Genomic DNA, 26,886 nt, shown 5'->3' with positions numbered 1-26,886 from the left:
ATCGTAGGGAAAAACAGACTTGATGGGCCAAATGGCCAAATTCCTCTCCTGTACCTCATGGAGGAATTCCTCACAATTAACTAGATGTCACTGGAATTTATTGTCCATCCCTACATGCTCTTGAACAGAGGGTGGTATGGAGTCATTCATGGCGTGGTAGTGCAATGGTTAGCACAACATTTTACAGTGCAGGAGCATGGGGTTCAATTCCACCACTGCCTGTAAGGGGTCTGTACATTCTCCCTGTGACTGCGTGGGTTTCCTCTGGCTGCTCTGATTTCCTCCCGTGTTCTAAAGATATACCGGTTGGAAGGTTAATTAGCCATTGTAGATTGCCCTGTGATTAGGCTAGGGTTAAATCGAGGGTTGCTGGTAACACGGCTTGTAGGGTCAGAATGGCCTGTTCTGCGCCGCATCTCAATGGACAAGCAAATAAATAAATAAATAAAAGAAACACGTTTCTTTGTGTAGAGTATTCCTGAACCAGATGACTTTTTCTTTTACAAAATTCCCGTAGCTTCTTGACTGCTGTGGCTCCTTATTAGAATCATTTTTAAAATGATGCCGTTAGTTTAATATAACTCCCGGGGTTGGGAGGTCCTTGATCTCCTGCTGATGGATTAGTGGCGAATCGGAATCAGGTTTAATATCACTGGCATTTGTCATGAAATTTGTTGTTTTTTGACAGCAGTACATTGCAGCACATAATAATTAAAAACTCTACATTACAAGAAGAAATATTTATAAACAAATATATATAACTCCGAGGCCTCCATTGGTCAGGGTCAACCATGGACATTGCATCCTAGCTGTTTAGATACACAAGCCTGGACAGTACAGTGGGGAGAGCAAGCTGTTGCTCACGCAGTGGGCTACCCCTCTCCACACATCTGATAAACCCAAAGGAATGGCAGAGACTGACACAGTTTGGCACTGGTAGCATCGCAGGAATTGCTAGTCAGCATTGAACTCGATGTAGGACCGCCTTAGGGAACCCTGCTCCGGATCTTCCCCTCAGAGTTTACTCCTGAAGCTTTCCCCTTCAGTGGGTGTAGCTGCAAGGCAGCGGAAGTTAGATAGATAGATAGATAGATAGATACTTTATTCATCCCCATGGGGAAATTCAACTTTTTTTTTCCAATGTCCCATACACTTGCTGTAGCAAAACTAATTACATACAATACTTAACTCAGTAAAAAAAAATATGATATGCATCTAAATCACCGTCTCAAAAAGCATTAATAGCTTTTAAAAAGTTCTTAAGTCCTGGAGGTAGAATTGTAAAGCCTAATGGCATTGGGGAGTATTGACCTCTTCATCCTGTCTGAGGAGCATTGCATCGATAGTAACCTGTCACTGAAACTGCTTCTCTGTCTCTGGATGGTGCTATGTAGAGGATGTTCAGAGTTATCCATAATTGACCGTAGCCTACTCAGCGCCCTTCGCTCAGCTACCGATGTTAAACTCTCCAGTCCTTTGCAAGTTTGAGATCAGAGTTTTCCTTCTCCTAGATGAGCTGCCAATCATGGCTGACAAGCCCCAGCTGCCTGAAGTGACCGGTTTTAAGGTGCCAGTAACCCACCTTTGCCTCTTCTCCTGTCAGTCAAAGTGGTTCTACCGGGTTTAGTCGCAAAGCCACATGTGAAGACCAGGAGATGGACTTGGTTGTCGGAGGCTGTTTGAGTTGCACACCATTGGGAGCATTTAATAGGTAGTGGGAGCTTGTCCCCACTATCAACCCCTCCCCTGGCTATAATAAATGTATATATGTAATTTATAATCATACATAAATTAAATTAAATAAGTAATGCAAAAAGATAACAAAAATTTAAAAAATAGTGAGGTAGAGTACATGGTGCATTGTCCATTCAGAAATGTGGTGGCAGTGCAGATCGACTCTATGTCCAGTGGTTCAGAACACAGCGTACCACAGCACAGTTTGACTCGCCTCAGCACTGTAGCATTTGGACTCACAGTCGGGCAGTCTGTAGCTCATGTGCTATCATTATTTGTGTACTTTAACTATTTGTCCTCTTTGCATAGGGGATGTCCGGCGGTCTTTGTTGTGTGGGTTTTTCGTGGATTCTATTGTGCTTAAGACCATAAGACAATAAGATACAGGAGCAGAATTAGGCCATTTAGCCCATCCAGTCTGCTCCGCCATTTCATCAGGGCTGATCCATTTTCCCTCTCAGCCCCAATCTCCTGCCTTCCCGCATCCCTTCATGCCCTGACTAATCAAGAATCTATCAACCTCTGCCTTAAATATACCCAAAGACTTGGCTTCCACAGCTGCCCGCGGCAACGAATTCCGCAGGTTCACCATTCTTTGGCTGAAGAAATTCCTCCTCATCTCTGTTCTAAATGCTTCTTTGTCCTGTGGCTGCCTGCAAGAAGATGAATCTGAAGGTTGTATACTTTGAGAATAAATGTGAACTCTGTACGAGCCCTTTGGCCCAAGAAGTCATGCCAGACTTTTAACCTACACCATGATCACGATCATTCTAACCCTTCCCTCCTATACAACCCAGACCCCTCCATTTTTCTACCATCTGTGTGTCTATCTAAGAGTCTCTTAAACGTCCCTAGTGTATCTGCCTCTCCCCCCACCCTCAGCAGCATTGTCCAAACACCTGCTACTCTGTGTAAAGAACCTAGCTCTGAGATCTCCCCTAAACCTTGCTCCACTCACCATTAAAAAATGACGCCTCAGGGAAGAGGTGCTGGCTCTATCTGCACCCGTTATCATTCTATTCACCTCTATCAAGTCAACTCTCATTCTGCATCGCACCAAATTTAACCAATATCCTACCCCATGTGGTGATTTAACTAGCACTCTACCACATACAGTAATTTAACCAGTATTTTACCTTGAAGAGTGATCTGACCATTAGCCTGTCACACTTCACCTGCTTGGCGCAGGATGTGAACGCAAACCTCAAAGTCTAAAGTCAAGGCCAAGTTTACTGTCAGACGCAAAAGTGCATGTATACACAGGTACAATGAAAAACATATAGCAGCAGCATCACAGGCACACTCGTATCAAAAGTAAACATACACCCAGTGGCCACTTTTTAGACACACCTGTGTGCAAGCTCGTGAATGGAAATATCCAATCAGCCAATCATGTGGCAGCAACTCAATCCATGAAAGTACAGGGACATGGTGAAAGAATTTAGTCGTTGTTCAGACTAAACATCAGGATGGGGAAGAAATGTGATCTAAGTGACCTTGACTGTGGAATGATTGTTGGTGTCACACTGGTTGGTTTGAGTATCTCAGAAACTGCTGATCTCCTGGGTTTTTCACGCACAACGGTCTCTGGAGTTTACAGAGAACGGTGCGAAAAACAATCCAGTGAGCGGCAGTTCTATGCGTGAAAATGTCTTATTAATGAGAGAGGTCAGAACAGAGTGGTTAGACTGGTTCAAGTAGACAGGAAGATTAAACTAGCTCGAATAACCAGGTGTTACACCAGTGACAGACAGACAGCCAGACATACTTTATTGAACCCGAGGGAAATTGGGTTTCGTTACTGCCGCACCAACCAAGAATAGTGAAGAAATATAGCAATATAAAACCATAAATAATTAAATAATAATAAGTTAATCATGCCAAGTGGAAATAAGTCCAGGACCAGCCTATTGGCTCAGGGTGTCTGACACTCCGAGGGAGGAGTTGTAAAGTTTGATGGCCACAGGCAGGAATGACTTCCTATGACGCTCAGCGTTACATCTCGGTGGAATGAGTCTCTGGCTGAATGTACTCCTGTGCCCAGTACATTATGGAGTGGATTGGAGTCATTGTCCAAGATGGCATGCAACTTGGACAGCATCCTCTTTTCAGACACCACCGTCAGAGAGTCCAGTTCCATCCCCACAACATCACTGGCCTTACGAATGAGTTTGTTGATTCTGTTGGTGTCTGCTACCCTCAGCCTGCTGCCCCAGCACACAACAGCAAACATGATAGCATTGGCCACCACAGACTCGTAGAACATCCTCAACATCTTCCAGCAGATGTTAAAGGACCTCAGTCTCCTCAGGAAATAGAGACGCTCTGACCCTTCTTGTAGACAGCCTCAGTGTTCTTTGACCAGTCCGGTTTATTGTCAATTCGTATCCCCAGGTATTTGTAATCCTCCACCATGTCCACACTGACCCCTTGGATGGAAACAGGGGCCACCGGTGACTTAGCCCTCCTCAGGTCCACCACCAGCTCCTTAGTCTTTTTCACATTAAGCTGCAGATGATTCTGCTCGCACCATGTGTGTGGTAAGCTATGTATACCTGTCTGGACACGCCCCTCTGCTGACTGCTCCTGTGGCTCCTCCCACAGACCCCTGTATAAAGGCGGTTGGAGGCACTGCTCCCCCATCAGTCTCCGAGATGCCGTCCTCCATTTTGTTGCTAATAAAAGCCTATCGTTCGCCTCCCGTCTCCGAGAGTTATTGATGGTGCATCAATGTGACAAAGTGGTGTGCAGAAAAGCATCTCTGAATGCACAATATGTCGAACCTCGAAGTGGATGGGCTTGCAGCAACAGAAGACCATGGATATACACTCAGTGGCCACTTTATTAGATCCATGAGGTACCCAATAAAGTGCACACTGATAATATCTCATGCACTGTTTTCAAGAAAGAATACAATTAGAGCTAAAAAAAAAAGTCAAATTCAATGCAAAATGAACAAAGTGGCCACCGACTGATTTTTCTGTTGCAATCTGGTGTTTGTTAGGTTGCAATCTATTGATTTTTCTGTTGCAATCTATTGATTTTTCTGTTGCAATCGGGAGATTTTTCATTTGCAACGTATTGATACATTGGTAGCGTTCACTAAATTGCACCCAAAGAATCACTAGTGATTAGGGTATGCAGGCTGGTTCAAGAATCGAATGGTTGAAGGGAAGTAGCTGTTGCTGAACCTGGTGGTGTGGGACCTCAGGCTTCTGTACCTTCTACATGATGGTAGCAATGAGAAGCTGACAGAATTCTCTGTGTAAAATAACTTGTTGAACTCTCTCCTCTCTTATCTTAAACACACGCCCTCTAGTATTAGACATTTCCACCCTGGCTGTGGACCACTGTTGTGTAAAGTGGTCAAAGTGGCTGTTGTGTTGCTACTTATACTGAGATAGTGATCAGAGTTGTGTAGTTTGCTTTACGGTCACATATTCTGACAAACAGTGTAAAGCCTGTTTGCGTACCATTGTGCCAAATTTTTCCACACATAACTACATTAAGCTATAGTCGTAAAAAGGTTCAAAGGTTCACTTATTATCCAAGTATACAACTCTGAAATTCCTCTTCTCCAGATAGCCACGAAGCCAAGAAAGAAAAGAACGGCACCAAGATAATCAACTCCTAAATCCCTTCTGCACGCACAAAAAATTAAACAATAGTGGATTAGGCACATTAACGCCCCCCAATCCCCCCTCCCCCACATAACAAAATGAGAAACATCGGGCGCAAAACACAGTATACAAAAAAACCCCCAGAAGACTGGAAAAAGTCCACATTGAAAAGTCATAGAGCACCACAGCTTGAGAAACTGGCCATTTGGCCCATCTAGGCCAAGCCAAGCCATTATTCTGCCTAGTCCCATTGACCTGCACCCAGACTGTGGCCCTCTGTATCCCTCCCTTTCGTGTACCTATTCAAATTTTGCTTAAATGTTGACATGGAATCTGAATCTACCACTTGCACTGGCAGCTCCTTTCACGCTCTCACCAGCCTCCTCATTGTCCCCTTAAATATTTCACCTTTCACCCTTAACCTATGGCATCTAGTTCTAATCTCGACTAGCCTCAGTGGAAAAAGCCTGCTTGTATTTACTGTATCTATACTCCTCCGAATTTTGTCTGCAGTAAAAAGGCAAATGGAATATGGAATATCGTGAAACAGCACTACAGAGCGACACAAGGTGCAAGGGCCACTACAGTGGAGATCAGGAGATCAAGAGGATTGAATACCAGCAGAAGAGGAGGTGGAATCCCAGCAGCTGAGAGGATTGAATTCCAGCAGCATAGATACCTGGGTCCCACTAACAGAGGGAACTGAATCCAGCAGTGGGGACTGACACCCAGCGGCAGTGGTGACAAAGTCCCAGCAGCAGAGGGGACTGAATCCCAGCAGCTAAAGGGACTGAATACCAGCAGCAGTAATAAATGAATTACAGCAGCACTGAGAAACGAACCCCCTCAGCAGCGGGGACTGAGTCCCAGCAGCAGTGTGAACTCAGTCCCAGCAGCATTGGGAAATAAATCCCAGCACTCGAGGCACTGAATTCCAGCAGCAGTGGGAACTGAATTCCAGCAGCAGTGAAAGTAAATCCCAGCAGTAGGGTGGACTGCATCCCAGCAGGAGAATAGACTGAAACCCACTCTTTCTGACACACTCTGTTCATCGAGGCATGCTGGCTTTATCCCAGACCTGATTGCCAATTAATTAACGCAAACACGGGAAAATCTGCAGATGCTGGAAATTCAAGCAACACACACCAGCATTTTGTGTGTGTTGCCAATTAATTAGTCCTCTCTCCCTTCATGATAGAACCATATAGAAAACCTACAGCACAATACAGACCCTTCGACCCACAGAGTTGTGCTGCACATGTCACTACTTTAGAAATTACTAGACTTCCCCATAGCCCTCTATTTTTCTAATCTCCATGTACCTCTCCAAAAGTCTCTTAAAAGACCCTATCATATTCACCTCCACCACCGTTGCTAGCAGCCCATTCCACACCACTCTCTGAGTAAAAAACTTACCCCTGATATCTCCTCTGTACCTACTCCCCAGCACCTTAAACCTGCATCCTTTTGTGGCGACCATTTCAGCCCTGGGAAAAAGCCTCTGACTATCCACACAATCAATGCCTCTCATCATCTTATACACCTCTATCAGGTCACCTCTCATCCTCTGTCGTTCCAAGGAGAAAAGGCAGAGTTCACTCAACCTATTCTCATAAGGCATGCTCCCCAATCCAGGCAACATCCTTGTAAATCTCCTCTGCACCCTTTCTATGGCTTCCACATCTTTCCTGTAGTGAGGCGACCAGAACTGAGCACAGTACTCCAAGTGGGGTCTGACCAGGGTCCTATATAGCTGCAACATTACCTCTTGGCTCCTAAATTTAATTCCATGATTAATGAAAGCCAATATCCCATATGCCTTCTTAACCACAACGTCAACCTGCGCAGCTGCTTGGAGAGTCCTATGGACCCAGACCCCAAGATCCCTCTGATCCTCCACACTGCCAAGAGTCTTACCATTAATACTATATTCTGCCAACATATTTGACCTACCAAAATGAACCACCTCATACTTATCTGGGTTGAACTCTATCTGCCACTTCTCAGCCCAGCTTTGCCTCCTATCAATGTCCCGCTGTAACTTCTCACAGCCCTCCACACTATCCACAACACCTCCAACCTTTGTGTCATCAGCAAACTTACTAACCCATCCCTCCACTTCCTCATCCAAGTCATTTATAAAAATCACGAAGAGTAAGGGTCCCAGAACAGATCACTGAGGCACTCCACTGGTGACCGACCTCCATGCAGAATATGACCCATCTACAACCACTCTTTGCCTTCTGTGGATAAGCCAGTTCTGGATCCACAAAGCAATGTCCCCTTGGATCCCATGCCTCCTTACTTTCTCAATAAGACTTGCATGGGGTACCTTAACAAATGCCTTGTTGAAATCCATATACACTACATCTACTGCTCTACCTTCATCAATGTGTTTAGTCACATCCTCAAAAAATTCAATTAGGCTCGTAAGGCACGGCCTGCCCTTGACAAAACCATGCTGACTATTCCTAATCATATTATACCTCTCCAAATGTTTATAAATCCTGCCTCTCAGGATCTTCTCCATCAACCTACCAACCACTGAAGTATGACTCACTGGTCTATAATTTCCTGGGCTATCTCCACTCCCTTTCTTGAATACAGGAACAACAACCGCAACCTTCCAATCCTCCAGAACCTCTCCCATCCCCACTGATGATGCAAAGATCATCGCCAGAGGCTCAGCAATCTCCTCCCTCACTTCCTACAGTACTCTGAGGTACATCTCATCCGGTCCCGGCGACTTATCCAACTTGATGCTTTCCAAAAACTCCAGCACATCCTCTTTCTTAATATCTACATGCTCAAGTTTTTCAGTCTACTGCAAGTCATCACTACAATCACTAAGATCCTTTTCCATAGTGAATACTGAAGTAAAGTATTCTTTAAGTACCTCTGCTATTTCCACAGGTTCCATGAACACTTGCCCACTGTCATACTTGATTGGTCCTATTCTTTCATGCCTTATCCTCTTGCTCTTCACATACTTGTAGAATGCCTTGGTGTTTTCCTTAATTCTGCCTGCCAAGAATTATGGCCCTTTCTGGCTCTCCTAATTTCCTTTTTAAGCTCCTTCCTGTTAGCCTTATAATCTTCTAGATCTCTAACATTACCTAGCTCTCTGAACCTTTTGTAAGCTTTTCTTTTCTTCTTGACTAGATTTATCACAGCCTTTGTACACCATGGTTCCTGTACCCTACCAAAACTTCCCTGTCTCATTGGAATGTACCTATGTAGAACTCCACACAAATATCCCCTGAACATTTGCCACCTTTCTTCCGTACTTTTCCTTGAGAACATCTGTTCCCAATTGAAGCTTCCAATTTCCTGCCTGATAGCCTCATAATTCCACTTACTCCAATTAAACTCTTCTCTAACTTGTCTGTTCCTATCTCTCTCCAATGCTGTTGTAAAGGAGATAGAATTATAATCACTATCTCCAAAATGTTCTGCCCTTGAAAGATCTGACACCTGACCAGGTTAATTTCCCAATACCAAATCAAGTACAGTCTCTCCTATTGTAGGCGTATCTACATATTGTGTCAAGAAACCTTCCTGAACACTCCTAACAAACTCCACCCCATCTAAACCACTTGATTGGGAGATGCCAATTGATACATGGGAAATTAAAATCTCCCATCATGACAACTTTGTTATTATTACACCTTTCCAGGATCTGTTTCCCTATCCGCTCCTCGATATCCCTGTTACTATTGGTTGGCCTATAAAAAACACCCAGTAAAGTTATTGACTCCTTCCTGTTCCTAACCTCCACCCACAGAGACTCGTAGATAATCCCTCCATGATGACCACCTTTTCTGTAGCCATGACACTATCTCTGATCAACAGTGCCACCCCCCCACTTCTTTTGCCTCCCTCCCTGTCCTTTCAGAAATATCTAAAACCTGCACTTGAAGTAACCATTCCTGTCCCTGAGCCATCAAAGTCTCTCTAATGGCCACCACATCATAGATCCAAGTACTGATCTGTGCTTTAAGCTCATCCGCTTTGTTCACAATACCCCTTGCGTTAAAATAGTCACACCTCAAACCGTCCATCTGAGTGCATCCCTTCTCTATCACCTGCCTATCCTCCCTTACACACTATCTCCAAGCTTTCTCTGTTTGTGAGCCAACCGCCTCTTCCCCAGTCTCTTCAGTTCAGTTCCCACCCCCCAACAATTCTAGTTTAAACTCTCGCCAGTAGCCTTAGCAAACCTCCCTGCCAGGATATTGGTCCCCCTGGGATTCAAGTGCAACCTGTCCTTTTTGTACAGGTTACACCTGCCCCAAAAGAGGTCCCAATGATCCAGAAATCTGAATCCCTGTCCCCTGCTCCAATCCCTCAGTCGTGCATTTATCCTCTACCTCATTCTATTCCTAAACTCACTGTCATATGGCACAGGCGGTAATCCTGAGATTACTACCTTTGCGGTGCTGTTTTTCAACTTCCTTCCAAACTCCCTGTAGTCTTTTTTCAGAACCTCTTCCCTTTTTCTACCTATGTCATTGGTACCAATATGTACCACGACCTCTGGCTGTTCTCCCTCCCACTGCAGGATATCTTGGATGCGATCTGAAACATCCTGGACCCTGGCACCTGGGAGGCAAACTCCCATTCAAGTTTCTTTCCTGTGTCCACAGATTCGCCTGTCTGATCTCCTAACTATAGAGTCGCCTATCACTGCTGCCTTCCTCTTCCTTTCCCTACCCTTCTGAGCCACAGGGCCGGACTCTGTGCCAGAGGCACGGCCACTGTTACTTCCCCCAGGTTGGCTGTCCCCCTCAACAGTTCTCAAACAGGAGTACTTATTGTCAAGGGGTACAGCCACTGGGGTACTCTCTAGTACCTGACTCCTCCCCTTCCCTCTCCTGACTGTTACCTACTTGTCTGTCTCCCATGGTCCTAGTGTGACCACCTGCCTATAACCTCCTTTCTATCACCTCCTGGCTCTCCCTGACCTCCAGTTCCCTAACGCGGTCCCTTAGGAGCTGCAGCTCGACACACCGGGTGCAGATATGGCCGTCCGGGAGGCTAGGAGACTCCAGAACTCCCCACATCTGACAGTGAGCACAGAAAACCAGCCTCACAGACATACTACTTCCTTTCCACAATTAACACAGGTAGATGTACCTCGCCTCATTACTGCCTAAGCCCGTTGAGCCAAAGCCCTATCACTCTGCTGCCTCTCTCTCTGCTGCTCGCTGGATATGGCGGTCTTCTTTTTAAACTTTTCCCGCTCTACTGGCTGACATCACATGCCTGCGCAGTCTTGCCTCTCTTTTACCCCAAGTAGTAAAACTGTCTTCACTCCGGAAATTTGCTCTGAATCTTAAGGGTAAGCAAATTACTGAGGCCATTTATCTTCCCTCACTAAACCTGTCTTGCTCCTTACCATTACTGTACTTACATTAATGCATTAATTAGTTGTGGCTGCCACTGTAGCATTCTGGTTAGATATTACATAGAAACATAGAAAACCTAAAGCACAATACAGGCCTTTCGGCCCACAAAGTTGTATTACAGCTCAGGGTGTCAGAGTTCAGAGTTCAATGTCAGTAAGATGAAAGAGCTGATTGTGGACTTCAGGAAGGGTAAGACAAAGGAACACACACCAATCCTCATAGAGGGATCAGAATTGGGGAGAGTGAGCAGTTTCAAGTTCCTGGGTGTCAAGATCTCTGAGGATCAGACTTGATCCCAACATATCGATATAGTCATAAAGAAGGCAAGACATTCAAGTCACTTTTTATTGTCATTTTGACCATAACTGCTGGTACAATACATAGTAAAAATGAGAAGTTTTTCAGGACCATGGTGTTACATGACACAGTACAAAAACTAGACTGAACTACGTAAAAAACAACACAGAAAAAAACTACACTAGACTACAGACCTACCCAGGACTGCATAAAGTGCACAAAACAGTGCAGGCATTACAATAAATAATAAACAAGACAATAGGGCAGTAAGGTGTTAGTCCAGGCTCTGGGTATTGAGGAGTCTGATAGCTTGGGGGAAGAAACTGTTACACAGTCTGGTTGTGAGAGCCCGAATGCTTCGGTGCCTTTTCCCAGACGGCAGGAGGGAGAAGAGTTTGTATGAGGGATGCCTGGGGTCCTTCATAATGCTGTTTACTTTGTGGATGCAGCGTGTAGTGCAAATGTCCATGATGGCGGGAAGAGAGACCCCGATGATCTTCTCAGCTGACCTCACTATCCGCTGCAGGGTCTTGCAATCTGAGATGGTGCAAGTTCTGAACCAGGCAGTGATGCGGCTGCTCAGGATGCTCTCAATACAACCCCTGTAGAATGTGATGAGGATGGGGGTGGGAGATGGACTTTCCTCAGCCTTCACAGAAAGTAGAGACAGTGGCTATACTTCATTAGGAGTTTGAAAAGATTTGGCATGGTCTACAAATACACAAAAACTTATATAGTAGTACTGTGGAGAGCTTTCTGACAGGCTTAATCACTGTCTGGGATGGAAGGGCTACTGAACAGGACCGAAAGAAGCTGCAGAAGGTTGTAAATCTAGTCAACTCCATCTTGGGCACTAACCTACAAGGTACCCAGGACTTCTTTAGGGAGCGGTGTCTCAGAAAGGCAGCATCCATTATTAAGAACCTCCAGCACCCAGGGCATGCCCGTTTCTCACTGTTACCATCAGGTAGGAGGTACAGAAGCTTGAAGGCACACACTCAGCGATTCAGGAACAGCTTCTTCCCCTCTGCCATCTGATTCCTAAATGGACATTGAATCTTTGGACACTACCTCACTTTAAAAAAAAATATACATTATTTCCACTTTTGCACGTTTTAAAAAATCTATTCAATATACGTCATTGATTTACTTTATTATTATTATTTTTATTTTATTTATTATTTTTCTCTCTCTCTGTGCTAGATTATGTATTGCATTGAACTGCTGCTGCTAAGTTAACAAATTTCACGTCACATGCCGGTGATAATAAACCTGACTCTGATTCTGGCACTTTCCGAAAGGGGTTTGTACATTCTCCCCGTGACTGTGTTGGTTTCCTCCGGGTGCTCCAGTTTCCTCCCACAGTCCAAAGACGTATCAGTTGGTAGCTTAATTGGCTAAATTGTCCTATGACTAGACTAGATTAAATAGGTGGGTTGCTGGGTGGTGTGGCTCATTAGGAGTGGAAATGCCTTTTCTGTGCTGTATCTTTAAATTAAAAACAATCCAATGATTGCCTTTCATAAAAGGCTCTTCCACAGTTCTATAATTAGACCACATTTGGAATATTGTGTTCAGTTCTAGTTGCCTCATTACAGGAAGGATATAAAAGATTTAGAGAGAGTGCAGAGGGAATTTCCCAGGATGTTTCTTGGATGTCTTATGAAAATGGTGTAGTTGGCCATTTGCTTCCTAATTTAATTGGTTTGGCACATTGTAGGGCTTGTTCCTCTGCTGGACCGTTTCTATGTTCTAAGATAGGTTGAATGAACTAAAGTTTTCCCCATTGGTGTGAAGGAGGGTGAGAGGTGATTTGATGGTGTTGTACAAGATGTTAAGAGGCATAAATCGACAGCCAGAGATTTTTTCCCAGAGGGGGCATAATTTTAAGGTGATAGGGGGATGTCAGAGGGGGATATTATTGAAATCTATCAAATATTGAAAGGCCTGAATAGAGTGGATGTGAAGAGGATGTTTCCTGTAATTGGGGAGTCTAGGACCAGAGGGCACAGCCTCAGAGTAGAAGGACATCCCTTTAGAACAGAGATGAGGAGGAATTTCTTCAGCCATAGGGTGGTGAATCTCTGAAATTCTTTGCCACAGATGGCTGTGGGGGCCAAGTCATTGAGTGTATTTAAACAGAGGTTGAGAGGTTCTTGATTAGTCAGGGCACCAGAGGTTGCAGCGAGAAGGCAGGAGAATGGGGTTGAGTGGGATAATAATACTCATCAGAGATCGTCTGCCTGGTGTCAGTTGGCGCCTAACCAGGACTTGTGATATGAACCAGCTGCTCGTGCGCCATCCACCACCTGCTACCCATGGCTTCACGTGATTCTGATCGAGGGGCTAAGCAGGTGCTACACCTTGCCCAAGGGTGACCTGCAGGCCAGCAAAGGGAAGGAGCACCTTGCCCTTCTATTGATCGAGACGCATCTCCACTCCGCTACACACTTGCTTATCAAGGGTGTTAAACGTTACAAGGAGAAGGCAAGAGAATGGGTTTGAGGGGGATAATGAATCAGTCACAATTGAATGGCGGAGCAGATTCGATGGTCAAATGGCCTAATTCTGCTAATATGGTCTTAATCATGATTCAAGATAGTTTCAGAGTCAGTATCAGAATCAGGTTTAATATCACCAGCATGTGGCGAAATTTGTTAACTTTGCAGCTGCAATACAATGAAATATACGATAATTGAGAGAAAAAAGTCTGTGAATTACTGTAAATATGTAATCCAAAAAATGGGAAATAAAAAGGTAGTGAGGAAGTGTTTGTGGGTTCAACGTCCGCTCAGAAATCGGATGGCAGAGGGGAAGAAGCTGTTCCTGAATCACTGAGTGTGTGCCTTCAGGCTTCTGCACCTCCTTCCTGATGTCAGCACTGAGAAGAGGGCATGTCCAGGGTGATTGTCATTTCTATGACAGGATATAGGAGTGCGCTGTAGTACAGCGGTTTGCGCGACACTGTTACAGCTGGAGGGGTTCTGGAGTTTGGAGTTCAATTCCGGCACCGTCTGTTCGATCTCCCTGTGAGTGCTTGAGTGTATTCCGGGTGCTCTGGTTTCCTCTGACAGTCCAAAGATGTACCGGTTAGTTATTAGGTTAATTGTTTCTTGTAAGTTGTCCTGTGATTAGGCTAGTGTTAAATAGTGGGTTGGTGAGCCAGACAGGCTTGTTCCACACTACCTCTAAATAAAAGTAAAGTATGGTCTTGTAATAAACCAGTTACCATTACCAGTTATTCGCAGTACTCCAGTGTTGTTGTAGACTGATCTGTCACCTTATTCCCTACATGAACCCTTGTCCATTCAAATAGGCAACCTCCAGTTTGTGTCTTGACCCATGTGACAACCTCCCTACAGGGATGGTCATTGACTCTAGCTTCCCTACCCCACACTGCTTCAGTTTTTAAATTTACGTTCTCACTGATCCCTCACTACAGCTCCTGACAGATTTTGGCATCTTTCATTTAAGTTATTCTTGACGTTATTCTCTCCTTGGCAGCCTCTTGCGATCCTGTTCTCTGGAGCCTCCATACCAGGCTGTGATGCAACCAGCATTTATGATGCTACCATAAATCTGCAGTTGGTATTGAAATTGGTTTATTATTGTCACATGTACCAAGATACAGTGAGCATACTGTTTAGCACAAAAAACACGCCAGAGGACCTCAGCAGGTCGGGCAGAATCTATAAGGAGAGGAATAAAGACTGCTCACAGAGGGGGAGCAGTGAGAGAGGGTCTCATTGAACTTCTGGTGAAGAGCAATTTAAGCTTCTTCAGCTAGGCATACCTTGAAGAGACGTCATAGTGGGGCAGCAAATCGTCAACGCAAGGGATTCCGCAGATGGTGGAACTTATGCAGATCAGATCATTACACAGTGCAGTGAGCTACAATAAATTAAAACAATAACAATGCAGAATAAAGTGTAAAAGCTACTGGAAAAGTACAGAGCAGGTAAACGATAAAGTGCAAGATCATAACGAAGTAGATTTTGAGGTCACCAGTCTATCTTATCGTGCAAGATGTCCGTCCAAGGGTCTGGTAACAGCAGCATAGAAGCTGTCCTAGAGCCTGCTGGTACATGCTTCCATATTAAACACTTTTGTAGATTCTGCACAATGGGAGAGGGAAGGATTTGCAAGAGTCTTTGGTACCAAATCTCCTCAAACTCTTAACAAAACAGAGCCATTGGCAGTCTTTCCAAATGTTTGCACTTCTGCTGCCTACGCTCCAGCATTGTCCTTGTTAACTTTCTCCAGCTCTGTCTCCCTCTTCCCCCCATCAGAAAGTTCTTCAAGTTACTTGGACAAACGTTCACTGATCCTCCTTGATATCCCCATGCTCTTATTGATTGGTGTAAACATTTGAATAACAAGCTCTGAGATAATCTTACTCAACATAAAACCATGGGAAATAGGACAAGTGAGTGTAACTGATTTACACAGAACATGGACCAGTACAAGTACAGCACAGACCCTTCAGCCCACGATATTGTGCTGACATTTTAACCTACTCCAAGAACTCTTCAACCTTTCTCTCCTACATAGGCCTCCTTTTTACTTTCATCCATATGCCTATCTAAGAGTTTCATAAATGCACAGTACTGTATTTGTCAATTTGGAGCTATGACAATCTTAAGGAACTAAAACCCTTCCACAATGTCCACAACAACACCAGCCTTTTTGTTACCTGCATCCTGTCATTTTGGGCCTTTCAGACAGTCCCACCATTCAATATGATTGTAGCTTCTCACCTATCTCCTCTACGAGGACTACAACCTTGTTGAGGTTTGGAGGATTCGTACCTCAATGACCTGGAGAGCTAGGCTGGCTGGAGGGTAGGGTCACCTATACCAAACAGATGAAAAAGTAGAGGTCAGGCTAAGAGTCCAGGTTCAGGGGTTCAGCTCAGAGCTAACAATTCTGACTATTCAAACAGTCAGAATCAGCAATGAAGAATTCTTTTTTTTTTAAAAGATTTTTTTTTATTAGTTTTTCAAAACATTTTACAAAATTAAAAACCCCAAATCCCAATGAGGAGCATTAATACAGTGCAAGATTAAGCATACAATAACAATAGGCTACAAAGGAAGAGAATTTAACAAAAAAGCACCTAAATTAAAGACAAGTGAGCTTGTTGTGACAAGCCCCACAACACAAAAAAAAAACAACAACAACTCCAGACCAACCACCACACAGTATAAAGAGTATAAGTCCGGACAGTCAAACTCCCAGACTGTGAATACACTTAGCAACAGAGGATAATAATGCCTGCTACCAGAAAAAAAAGGGAGCTGAAAGCAAGGGACCGAAAAGAAGAAAAAAAAAGAAAAAAAAAAACCCTAGTCAAGAGGAAGGTTATGAAAGTACTCGATAAAAGGTCCCCAGACCTTATGGAACTTTAGATCCGAATTAAGAACTGAATAATGAATTTTTTCGAGGTCCAAGCAGGCCATAATGTCGTTAAGCCATTGCGCATGAGTGGGCGGGGCAACATCTCTCCATCTAAGGAGGATCAAGCGTCTCGCCAGGAGAGAGGCAAAAGATAGTATTCGGCATTTGGTCAGACCCAGACATAAATCTGTCTTGCCCCAAAAACCGAACAGAGCAATTAAGGGGTTAGGTTCTAGGTGCTGATTCAGAATACCCAATAATGTAGTGAAGACATCTTTCCAGAATTTCTCCAAGCTAGGACAGAACCAGTACATATGGATGAGAGAGGCCACGCCCCTCTTGCATTTATCACAGAGCGGACTAATGCCAGGGTAGAATCGAGATAGTTTAGATTTAGACATATGGGCTCTATGAACAATCTTAAACTGTAAGAGGCAATGGCGAGCACAAAGGGAGGTTGAGTTAACCGATTTGAGAACTGAGTCCCAGCTCTCCTCGGATAAGAAGATATTTAAATCCTGCTCCCAGGCCGTTTTAATTTTATCCACAGGGGCCCGTCGGAAGGCTGCTAGTTTATCTCGGATAATTGAAATTAAACCTTTACCTAGTGGATTAATGGAAAGAAATAGGTCCATAGCATTTTTCGCAGGCATTTCAGGAAAGTTAGGAATTAAAGGAGCAGTAAAGTGTCGGATTTGGAGATATCTGAAAAAGTGAGCATTAGGCAGGTTGAACTTAACGGAGAGCTGCTGAAAAGAAGCGAAGCGATTATCAATGAAGAGATCTTCAAAATGTCTAATGCCCTTCCTGTACCAAACATGGAATGCTGAATCGTACGTAGTAGGTAAAAAAAGGTGATTATGTGCGACAGGGCTAGAAACGGAAAACCCCTGGAAACCATAGCATTTCCTGAACTGAGCCCATATACGCAAAGTGTGTCTAACCAGAGGATTAGCTATTGATCTGGGCAGACTGCTAGGGAGTGCAGAGCCAAGAAGTGCAGATATAGATAATTCTTTAGTGGAGCTCAACTCCATTGCCACCCAGTTAGGGCACTCGGGTTGGCCGTGGAAGAAAGACCAGAAGGCAGCACAACGTATATTAGCTGCCCAGTAATATAAGCGAAAGTTAGGTAAAGCCATGCCACCCTCTTTTTTAGATTTTTGGAGGTGGATTTTATTAATTCTAGAGCGCTTATTCTGCCACAGATATGACAAAATAATAGAGTCTAAGGAATCAAAAAAAGATTTAGGAATAAAAATTGGGATAGATTGAAATAAGTATAAAAATTTGGGGAGAACATACATTTTAACAACATTAATACGACCTACCAAGGACATAGATAGAGGTGACCATTGTACCAGACTCTGTTTTATAGCATATGAAAGATTGACAAAGTTTTCACAAAAGAGATCTTTAAACTTCCTTGTGACTGTAATTCCAAGATAAGTAAATTGATTATGGACTACTTTAAAAGGGAGATCACGAAATATTAGTTCTTGTGCTTAGCAATGAAGAATTCTACTTCTGAGTCGTCAAGGACAGACAGAGATGGATGACCTTCATTGCTGCCCTAAATGCTAGTCGTGTAATGGGCAGTAAGTAAGTAAAGAAAGGTATAACTTAACTCAATACCACATTCCTACTAACCCCACCTCCATTCCACTTTAAGTGCTTTGGGAGTAAATGGAGATAGTATCATGTCAAGGGTACTGTCAAGTGCACAAGTACAGTGAAGTGTAGTTACAATGAAAACTAGCTTTCAGCATCATCTACTTATCAGTACTGATAACACAAAACATTAATGATACATAAATTGTAGTAGGCAATAAAAAGAAAAAAATCCCCTGCAAAACAAGATTTTAGTGGCGGGGAGCCTTGGACCCGAGGGTACAGCCTCAGAACAGAGGGATGTCATTTAGAACAGAGGTGAGGAGGAATTTCTTTAGCTGGAGGGTGGTGAATCTGTGCAATTTGTTGCCCCAGATGGCTGTGGAGGCCAGGCCACTGCATATATTTAAGGCAGACGTTGGTAGATTCTTGATTTGTCAGGGCGTGAAAGGTTACAGGGAGAAGGCAGGAGAATGGGGTTGAGAGGGAAATAGATCAGATGTGATGAAATGGCAGACCAGACTTGACAGGCCAAATGGCCTAATTCTGCCCCTATGTCTTATGGTCATATGGTCTTAGTGAAAAGAACGCAATCAGAGACAAGTCCTTGGTCGTACAATGTGTCGTCCATAGTGTTCTGATGCTGAGGTAACGTTAGGGTTGTCTAGGTCATTTCAAGAACCTGATGGTCATAGGAATGGAGCTATTCCTGAACCTGGTTCTATGCAACTTCAGACTTCTGCACCTCCTGTCTGATGGAAGCAGTGAGAAGAGATCTTGGCCCAGATAATGCGTATCCTTAATGATAGACTCTTCTTTCTTGAGACAGTGTCTCCTGTAGATGCTGTCAGTAGTGGGGCAGTCGGGACCAAGTTACCTGACAGGATTAAATATATTAATATTTGATTTGAATGGACTGTAAACCACTGAAACCTTTATCTGTTGGTAAGCTAGTTACCCATTAAAATCTTTTAGCTGAAATACATCTACCAAAACCCAGTAACAGGTGTCTTCATGATGTTACTTATGAGACATCATGAATGTCAAATTCAAAGTCAAAGTCAGGTATATTGCCACGTGGACAAGTACATGTATGCATGGGTGCAATGAAAAGCTTTCTTGCAGCAGCATTATCAATGGCGCATATGGTAGCATTTGATAAGGACCATTCACAAGGAAAAGACAACGTAAGCATAAATTATACAGTGCATATTTTTCTTTTCTAAGAGGGAATAAAGTTAGAACAAAAATCTAAACACAAGGATTTTGCAGATGCTGGAAATTCAGAGTAACACATAAAATGATGGAGGAACTCATCAGCTCTGGTCGCAAAACATAGATTCCTTTTTTCCTTTCCATAGACGTTGCCTGGGCGGCTGGGTCCCTACAGCATTCTGTGTGAGTTGCTGACAAAAGATCTGAATCTGTAATACTGCAAAGTGATCAAAGTGGTCATGGTTTTGCTAAACTGCAGGGATTAGGGTTGTGCGGGTTGGTTCAAGAACTAGATGGTTGAAGGGAAGTAGCTGTTCTTGAACCTGGTGGTGTGGGAACTCAGGCTTCTGTACCTCCTGCCTGATGGTCACTCTGAGAAGGTGGCCTGGCGTGCGTGGTGCAGACCTGTGATGGTGGATGTTGCGTTCTTGAGATAGAACATCATATAGATACTGCTGATGTTTAAGGTAGGGCATCCTTCATCAAGGACCCCCAGCACCAAGGCCATGCCGTATTCTTCCTGCTGCCATCAAGAAGGTGATACAGGAGCCTCAGTACCCACACCACCAGGTTCAGAAACAGTTATTACCTTTCAATCATCAGCCTCTTGAACCAAAGGGAATAACTTCATTTAACTTCACTTGCCCCATCAGTGAACAAATCCCAGAACCTATGGACCCACTTTTAAGGACTCCATCTCATACTCTCAATATTTATTGCTTATTTATTTATTACATTATTTTTCTTCATTTATATTTGCACAGTTTGTTGTCTTTTGCACTTTGGTTTGTCCATCCTATTGGATGTGGTCTTCCATTGATTCTATTGTGTTTCCTGGATTTACTGTGTATGCCTGCAAGGAAATGAATCTCAAGCATGTAAATGGTGACATAAATCTTTAATAAATTTACCTTGAACTTTGAAAGTCTAGTTGGGTCTTTCTCCTTGATTCCTTGCCTGCTGTATCTTTACAGAGGGCATTACACGTTATCCAGCATGAATTAGGAATGGGGACAAAAGAAAGGCGGTCACAGGGGGAAGATGCAAACTCCATTCGAACCACAGTAGAGGTCTGCAGATGAGAGACTCTGCTGACACTGGAACTCTTGAGAAATGCAGACAAAATGCTGGAGGAACTCAGTATGTCAGGCAGGACCTATAGAGGGCTACAAGCATCGATGTTTTGGGCCAAGAATCTTCAGCAGGACTGGAACGAAGGGGTCAGAAGCCAGAATAAGGAGGTGGGGGGAGGGGGAGGAGTACAAGCTGAAGGGTCATCATTCAGCCCAGATGAGGACTTTTCATTTTACGGTTGGGTCACCCTTTCACCCTTTCTCTTCTCCTCATCTGCCCCTCGTCACTCTCTAGTTCCCTTCTTCCTTTGCTTTTTCACGGTCCACTGTCCTCTCCTAGCAGATTCATACTTCAGCTCTTCACCTCTTCCACCTATACCCTCACATCATTCACCCCCCCACCCCCCATGTCCTTACCCACTCATCCTCCTCACCTGCAAAGATAAATAAGGTAAGAGCCCATGGCATTACAGGAAAAATACTAGCCTGAATTGAAGGTAGGCTGACTGGCAGGGGACAAAGAGTGGGAATAAAAGGTTGTCTGCTGGTGACTTGTGTGTCTAGACCACTTCTTTTCATGTTTTATGTCAATGATTTGGATGGAATTAATGGCTTTCTGGCCAAGTTTTTAGATGATACAAAGATAGGTGGAGGGGCAGCTAGTGTTGAGGAAGCCCTAATTTTGGCTTCTTTCCCCTCACTTTCTAGCCCTGATGAAAGGTCTCGGTTAAAGGCTTGTGGTCATGGGGCATCTGCACCCACTGCTTCCGGATGCTTCCTCCCTAACAGAGAACAGGGTATATTCAATAGATATAGGACCATAAGACATAGAAGCAGAATTAGGCCATTCAACTCACCAAGTCAGCTTTGCCATTCAATCATGGCTGATTTATTATCCCTCTTGACCCCATTCTCCTTCCTTCTCCCCATAACCTTCGATGCCCTTTCTAATCAAGAACCTATTAACCTCCGCTTTATATATACCTGATGACTTGGCCTCTACATCTATCTGGTTAATCCGGAATCAGCCTCTGGTTAAAGAAATTCCTCCTCATCTCTGTTCTAATGGGATGTCCTTCTATTCTGAGGCTGTGCTCTCTGGTCCTAGACTCCCCCACTATCAGAAACATCCTCTCCACAGACACTCTATCTAGTACTTTCAATATTCGAAAGGATTCAATAAGATTCCCCTCATTCTTCTGAACTCCAATGAGTACAGGCCCAGAGTTATCAAACTCTTGTATATGTTAACCCTTTCATTTCATTTGCTTCTTTTTCTTCACATGCTGCGAACTTCAATAATCAACTTGTTTTTCTTGATTGTCAGGTAGGATTCATCAGCTGTCGAACTATCTCCTACTCGAGGTCCAGACCAAGTGGACGATCTACTGGCAACATGGTGTTCTTGAGATTGGGTGGACACCACCAGAGGGTCTAATGCGATCGATGTTTTTCCCTCGGTTTTAAATGGATCTTCTGAGTCTTCCACCTGTCACAGCAGATAAGATTCAGTACCACTGCTGGGCCTGAGATCGGCTACGATTTTCCCCATTGTGTGATTGCTTTGGATCATAAACAATGTCCAACCCAAATGGCCTACCTTGGCTCACATTTGTTCTTGCCCCTGCTTTGAATGTGAACAACCTGCTCTGGATAACGAGTGTCGTCGTACGCATCGCCTTTCTCAGCTGTCAGGAAAACTACCCCATTGTCACCACAAACTATGGGAAGCTAAGGGGAGTAAGAATACCGCTAGTCAATGATATCTTGGGCCCTGTTGACCAGTACCTCGGAATACCGTACGCCTCAGCTCCCACGGGTGAGAGGCGCTTCCAGCATCCTGAGTCTCCCTCCTCCTGGACCGGCGTCAGGAATGCCACTCATTTCGCCCCAGTCTGCCCACAAAACATTCTCGGGTTTTTGCCTGATGTCATGCTCCCTGTTTGGTTCACCTCCAACTTGGATAATGTGGCCAATTTCATCCAAGACCAGAGCGAGGACTGCCTTTACCTGAATGTCTATGTCCCAACTGAGAATGGTAAGTCACAGAGAGATTCTTCTAATTCCATAAAAGAGAGAGGGAAGTGGGGGAGAGAAGAGAGTAAGTCCATTTAGATCGAGGTCCATTCCTTCAGTTGCACAGATTACCTTTACCCCTCTTTGTTGGAATTTATTATTGGAAGGTTGTGAGAAGTTGAATTAGATTTTGCGGTTAATTTACATGTTGGATAAAAGATGTCTATTTTATAGAGATTCCTCAGGAGAACTTTGTTTGGAACGTAAGTAAAAATATGCATAGACCTGAAGCATGAACTGATAAGCAATTTCAATAACCAAATAGAATTAGTTCCAACACATTATTTTGTTACTTACCCTCCAGAGAGCAAGTAATAGTTCGGTGTAAGTTTCCTGGTTTTGCTTTGGTCTGAATCGTTGTCTGCAACTCTTTAAGTGCCACTGACTACGGAGACATGCACCTTATTTTGTCCAGCCTGTGATGTCATAATCTCTTTTACCCAGATGTGGTTATAGTCCCTCTGAAATGTTTTTCTATTCTTCTACCAGTTTTCAGCAGACACAAAGTTTCTGATAAATTAAGTCTACTTCTCAGTGATTTCTACCCAGAATTCGAACTCAGAAAGCACTGTGATGGTTTTGGGATCCCTGTCAGCAAAGCACCAAACTCAAAAGAAAATTTTAAGCCCTAACCGATTTAGATATCTACAGGTACCCTCACTATAGGAAGTTATACAGTATCCACCTACTCTTCAATGACTAGTTTACTTCCCTGTCTAGCCTCTGTGGCAAAGTTTAATGGCCAATATGCTTTGGTTGAGTGATGAATCCTCTCCCTACCAAGGAGGAGATACTTCCAGCCAACAGGATTTAAACACAATTATTTTATTTTAATGATACCTGTTTAAATTTAGACAAATAGTTCTTGACACTCATTTAGCACTCACAGAGGGTTTATAAAATTTTATTAAAAATATCTGAGTTTAAAAAAAAGATTTACAAATTACGTAGGATTTCCAAACACAGGTACAATTATAAAAAACTAGAACATTCCAACGAGAATCAGATGAATGAGTCCTCCATCGCAGAAAAAAAAGATTGAGGAATGAATTCCAGTTCCTCTTTCTGTAGCCACCACCTTTCTGTTGTTCTCATCATTCCTAACATTCCCGAAACTGTGATGGTATTTATACTATTTTTTATTAGATGACATCATCTGCATGCGATGTTTTCTAGATACCTTTGCTGGGACAAAGTAACTCACACAGATGGCCTTAAAAGCTTCTGGTGACAGGGATCCAAAACATCCACAATTAACATTGTGAGGGCTGACTCCCTGAGTGCACAAGCATCACAATTTGTAACCAAGCTTGATGGTTAGTGTATCAAGGTGCATAAACCCAATTGTCTTGTGTTTGGTTAATGGAGACAAGTCTCCTGGTCACTTCACTTTGAAAAACTGTGTCTCTGACTTCAAACAGATTTCTGCTTGCAAGTTACATCAAGAACCAGGCACTGGTTCTTGCCTACAAGAAAAAGTTAAGCAAAGAATATTTGTTAAAAGTTTAAATTTATGGCAAACAATTTTGATTGTGCTGGAAAGTAGAGTTTAGCATAGGTCTTCACAGCACATCTGGTGTTCTCTGATTGTCTCTGGGAGCCACTTATATAATGTGTTTTCAGTTGAGAGCCCTAGCTGACATACTCTACTTTTATCATGAACAATCATAACCTTTCAAACCCTTTCCCCACTGTTGAATGTATTCTGAAAAAACCCCAGAAAGTATTGGAAATACTCAGTACCTGTAGAGGGAGAAAAGCAAAGATAATATTTCAGGTTGATGACAGTGTTAGGTTTATAAAACATTAGTTCAAAATTCAAAGTAATCTTATTATCAAAGTACATATATGTCACCATTTACAGCCCTGAGATTCATTTTCCTGTGGGCATACTCAGTTAATCCAAAAAACATAATAGAATCAGTAGAAGACTACCTCCAAAAAGATGGATAAACAGCCAATGTGCGTAAGACAACAAACTGTGCAAATAAGAAAAGTTGTGCTGACATTGGAGAGGTTTCAGAGGAGGTTCACAAGAATGAATCCAAGAATGATATGGTTATCATTTGAGGAGCATTTAATGGCTCTGGGCCAGTACTCATTGGAATTTAGAAGAATGAGGGGAGTTCTCATTGAAACCTGTCAAATGTTGAGAGGAATTCAACATTCAAAGTTAGATTGGATGTGGAGAAGATGTTTCCTATAGTGGGGAAGTTCAGGTCTAGAGGCTCAGCATCAGGATAGAGGGATGTCCATTTAGAACAGAGATGAGGAGGAATTTCTTTAGTCAGATGGTGATAAATCTGTGGAATTTGTTGCCTCAAGCAGCTGTGGAGTCCAGGTCATTGGGTGTATTTAAGGTGGAAGTTGACAACTTCTTGATTAGTAAGGGATGGAAGGTTACAGGGAGAAGGCAGGAGAATGGGGTTGAGATGGAAATGGATCAGCCATGATGAATTGGCAGAGCAGACCTGGTGGTGTGGGTCCCAAGACTCCTGTATCTTCTTCTTGAGAGCATGGACTGGATGATGGGTGTCCTTGATGATAGATGCTACATTCCTGCAACATTACTCCATGTAGACGTGCTCAACACTGGGAAGGGCTCTGCCTGTCATGGACAGGGCCATAATCACTACTTGTTGTAGGATGCTCCGTTCAAGGACATTGGTGCTTCCATGCCAGGCTGTGATATATCCAGTCAATATACTCTCCACTACATGTCTATAGAATTGTGTCAAAGTTTTTGATGTCATGCCAAATCTCTGTATATTTCTAATGAAGTAGAGGTGCTGCCACACTTTTTTTTGTAATTGCACTTACACGCTGGGCCCAAGACAGATGCTCTGAAATAGTAACTCTGAGCAATTTAAAGTTGCTGATGCTCTACACCTCTAATCCCCCAATGAGGAGAGGCTATTGGACCTCCACTTTCCTCCTCCTGAAGTCAATAGTCATCTCCTTGGTCTTGCCGACATTGACTGAGAGGCGATTGTTGTGGCAACGCTTAGCCAAATTTTCATTTCCTTCCTGTCTGCTGATTCCTTACCACCTTCAATCAAGCCAACAACAGTGGTGTTGTCAGCAAATTAAATATAGTGCTGGAGATGTGCTTAGCCACACAGTCATAAATGTAAAGTGAATAGGGCGGGGCGGGGTGGGGGTGCTAGGATATAGCCTTGTGGTGCACCTTTGGAGATGTTGTTGCCAATCCGAACTGACTGGGGTCTGCAAGTGAGGTAATTGAGCATCCAATTGCACAAGGAGGTTTTGAGGTCTTGGAGTTTATTGATTAGTTTTGAGGGGATGAGAGTATTGATTGCAGAGCTGTAGTCGATAAAGAGCATCCTGATGTTTGCATCTTTGCTGTCCAGATGTTCCAGGGTTGAGTGAAGAGCCAGTGAAATGGCATCTGCTGTGGACCTGTTGCTTCAGAAGCAAACTGGAGTGGATCCAAGTTGCTTCTCGAGCAGGAGTTAATACGTTTCATCACCAACCTCTCAAAGCACTTCATCATGGTGGATGTAAGTGCTATTGTATGATAGTCATTAAAGCAGGTTACTCCATTCTTATTGGGCAATGGTATAATTGAAGTAGGTGGTACCTCAGACTGCTAGAGCTAGAGGTTAGGGATATCGGTAAACACTTCAGCCAGTTGATCAGCACAGGTCTTTAGTATTCGGCCAGGTATCCCATTTGTGTTAGATGCTTTATGTAAATTCACCCTCCTGAAGGATGCTCTCACGTCAGACTCAAAGCCTGAAATCACAGGGTTATCGGGGATGTGTGATGGTCAGTTCATATTTTGATGGTTCAAGCAAGCATAGAAGGCATTGAACTCATCTAGAAGTGAAGCCTTGGTGTCATTTATGTGTATAATTTATGGCTAATTTATGATTTTTTTTCTTGTGAATGCTGTTGGTCATTGTAAATTGTCCGGTGATTAGGCTGGGGTCGAATTGGTGGGTTGCTGGACAGTGCAAATCTTTGGGCTGTAAGTGTCGCTGCATCTGGAAATAAGTAAACAGATAGATAAATAGGCACAGAGAAAACAGAGAATAGAGGGAAATGGACCATGTTGAGGTAAATGTGATCAGATAATACACACAAAATGCTGGAGGAACTTAGCAGGTCAGGCAGTGCCTACAGGAATGAATAAAAATTTTGGGCCAAGACTCTTCATCAGGACTGGAAAGGAAGGGGGAAGATGCTGGTACAAAAAGGTGGTGGGAGGGGAAGGAGGATAACTACAAGCCAGGTCAGTAGGAAATGTAAAGGGCTGGAGAGGAAGGAATCTGATAGAAGAGGAGAGCAGACCACAGGAGAAAGGGCCAGAGTGGGGAGTGGAAGAAGAGCAGAAGGGGAGGGAAAATATTTTTACCAGAAGGAGAAAACAATATTACTGCCATCATAAGTATAATCATAATTATATTCATGTGATTAAGTGTTATTAGGATA

At 43.5% G+C, this 26,886-nt stretch overlaps 1 protein-coding gene across 4 annotated transcripts in view; it reads left to right on the top strand.

Annotated features, from left to right (window-relative positions):
* The window catches only part of nlgn4xa (neuroligin 4 X-linked a), a 343,262-nt gene that overhangs the window by 10,662 nt on the left and 305,714 nt on the right, over positions 1-26,886 (top strand). For 2 of the 4 annotated variants that reach the window (XM_073044237.1, XM_073044236.1), the window contains exon 2: positions 21,683-22,393. In XM_073044237.1, coding sequence (XP_072900338.1) covers positions 21,934-22,393 — 460 coding nt within the window. In that variant the 5' untranslated portion in view covers positions 21,683-21,933. The remainder of the gene's footprint in view (positions 1-21,682; positions 22,394-26,886) is intronic. The other 2 variants (XM_073044238.1, XM_073044235.1) reach the window with 1 other exon arrangement.

Source organism: Hemitrygon akajei, chromosome 4 (assembly GCF_048418815.1).
Source record: "Hemitrygon akajei chromosome 4, sHemAka1.3, whole genome shotgun sequence".
Taxonomy (NCBI): Eukaryota; Metazoa; Chordata; class Chondrichthyes; order Myliobatiformes; family Dasyatidae; genus Hemitrygon; species Hemitrygon akajei.
The sequence above is the reverse complement of the archived record's forward strand: the minus strand, read 5'-3'. Positions and strand labels throughout refer to the sequence as shown.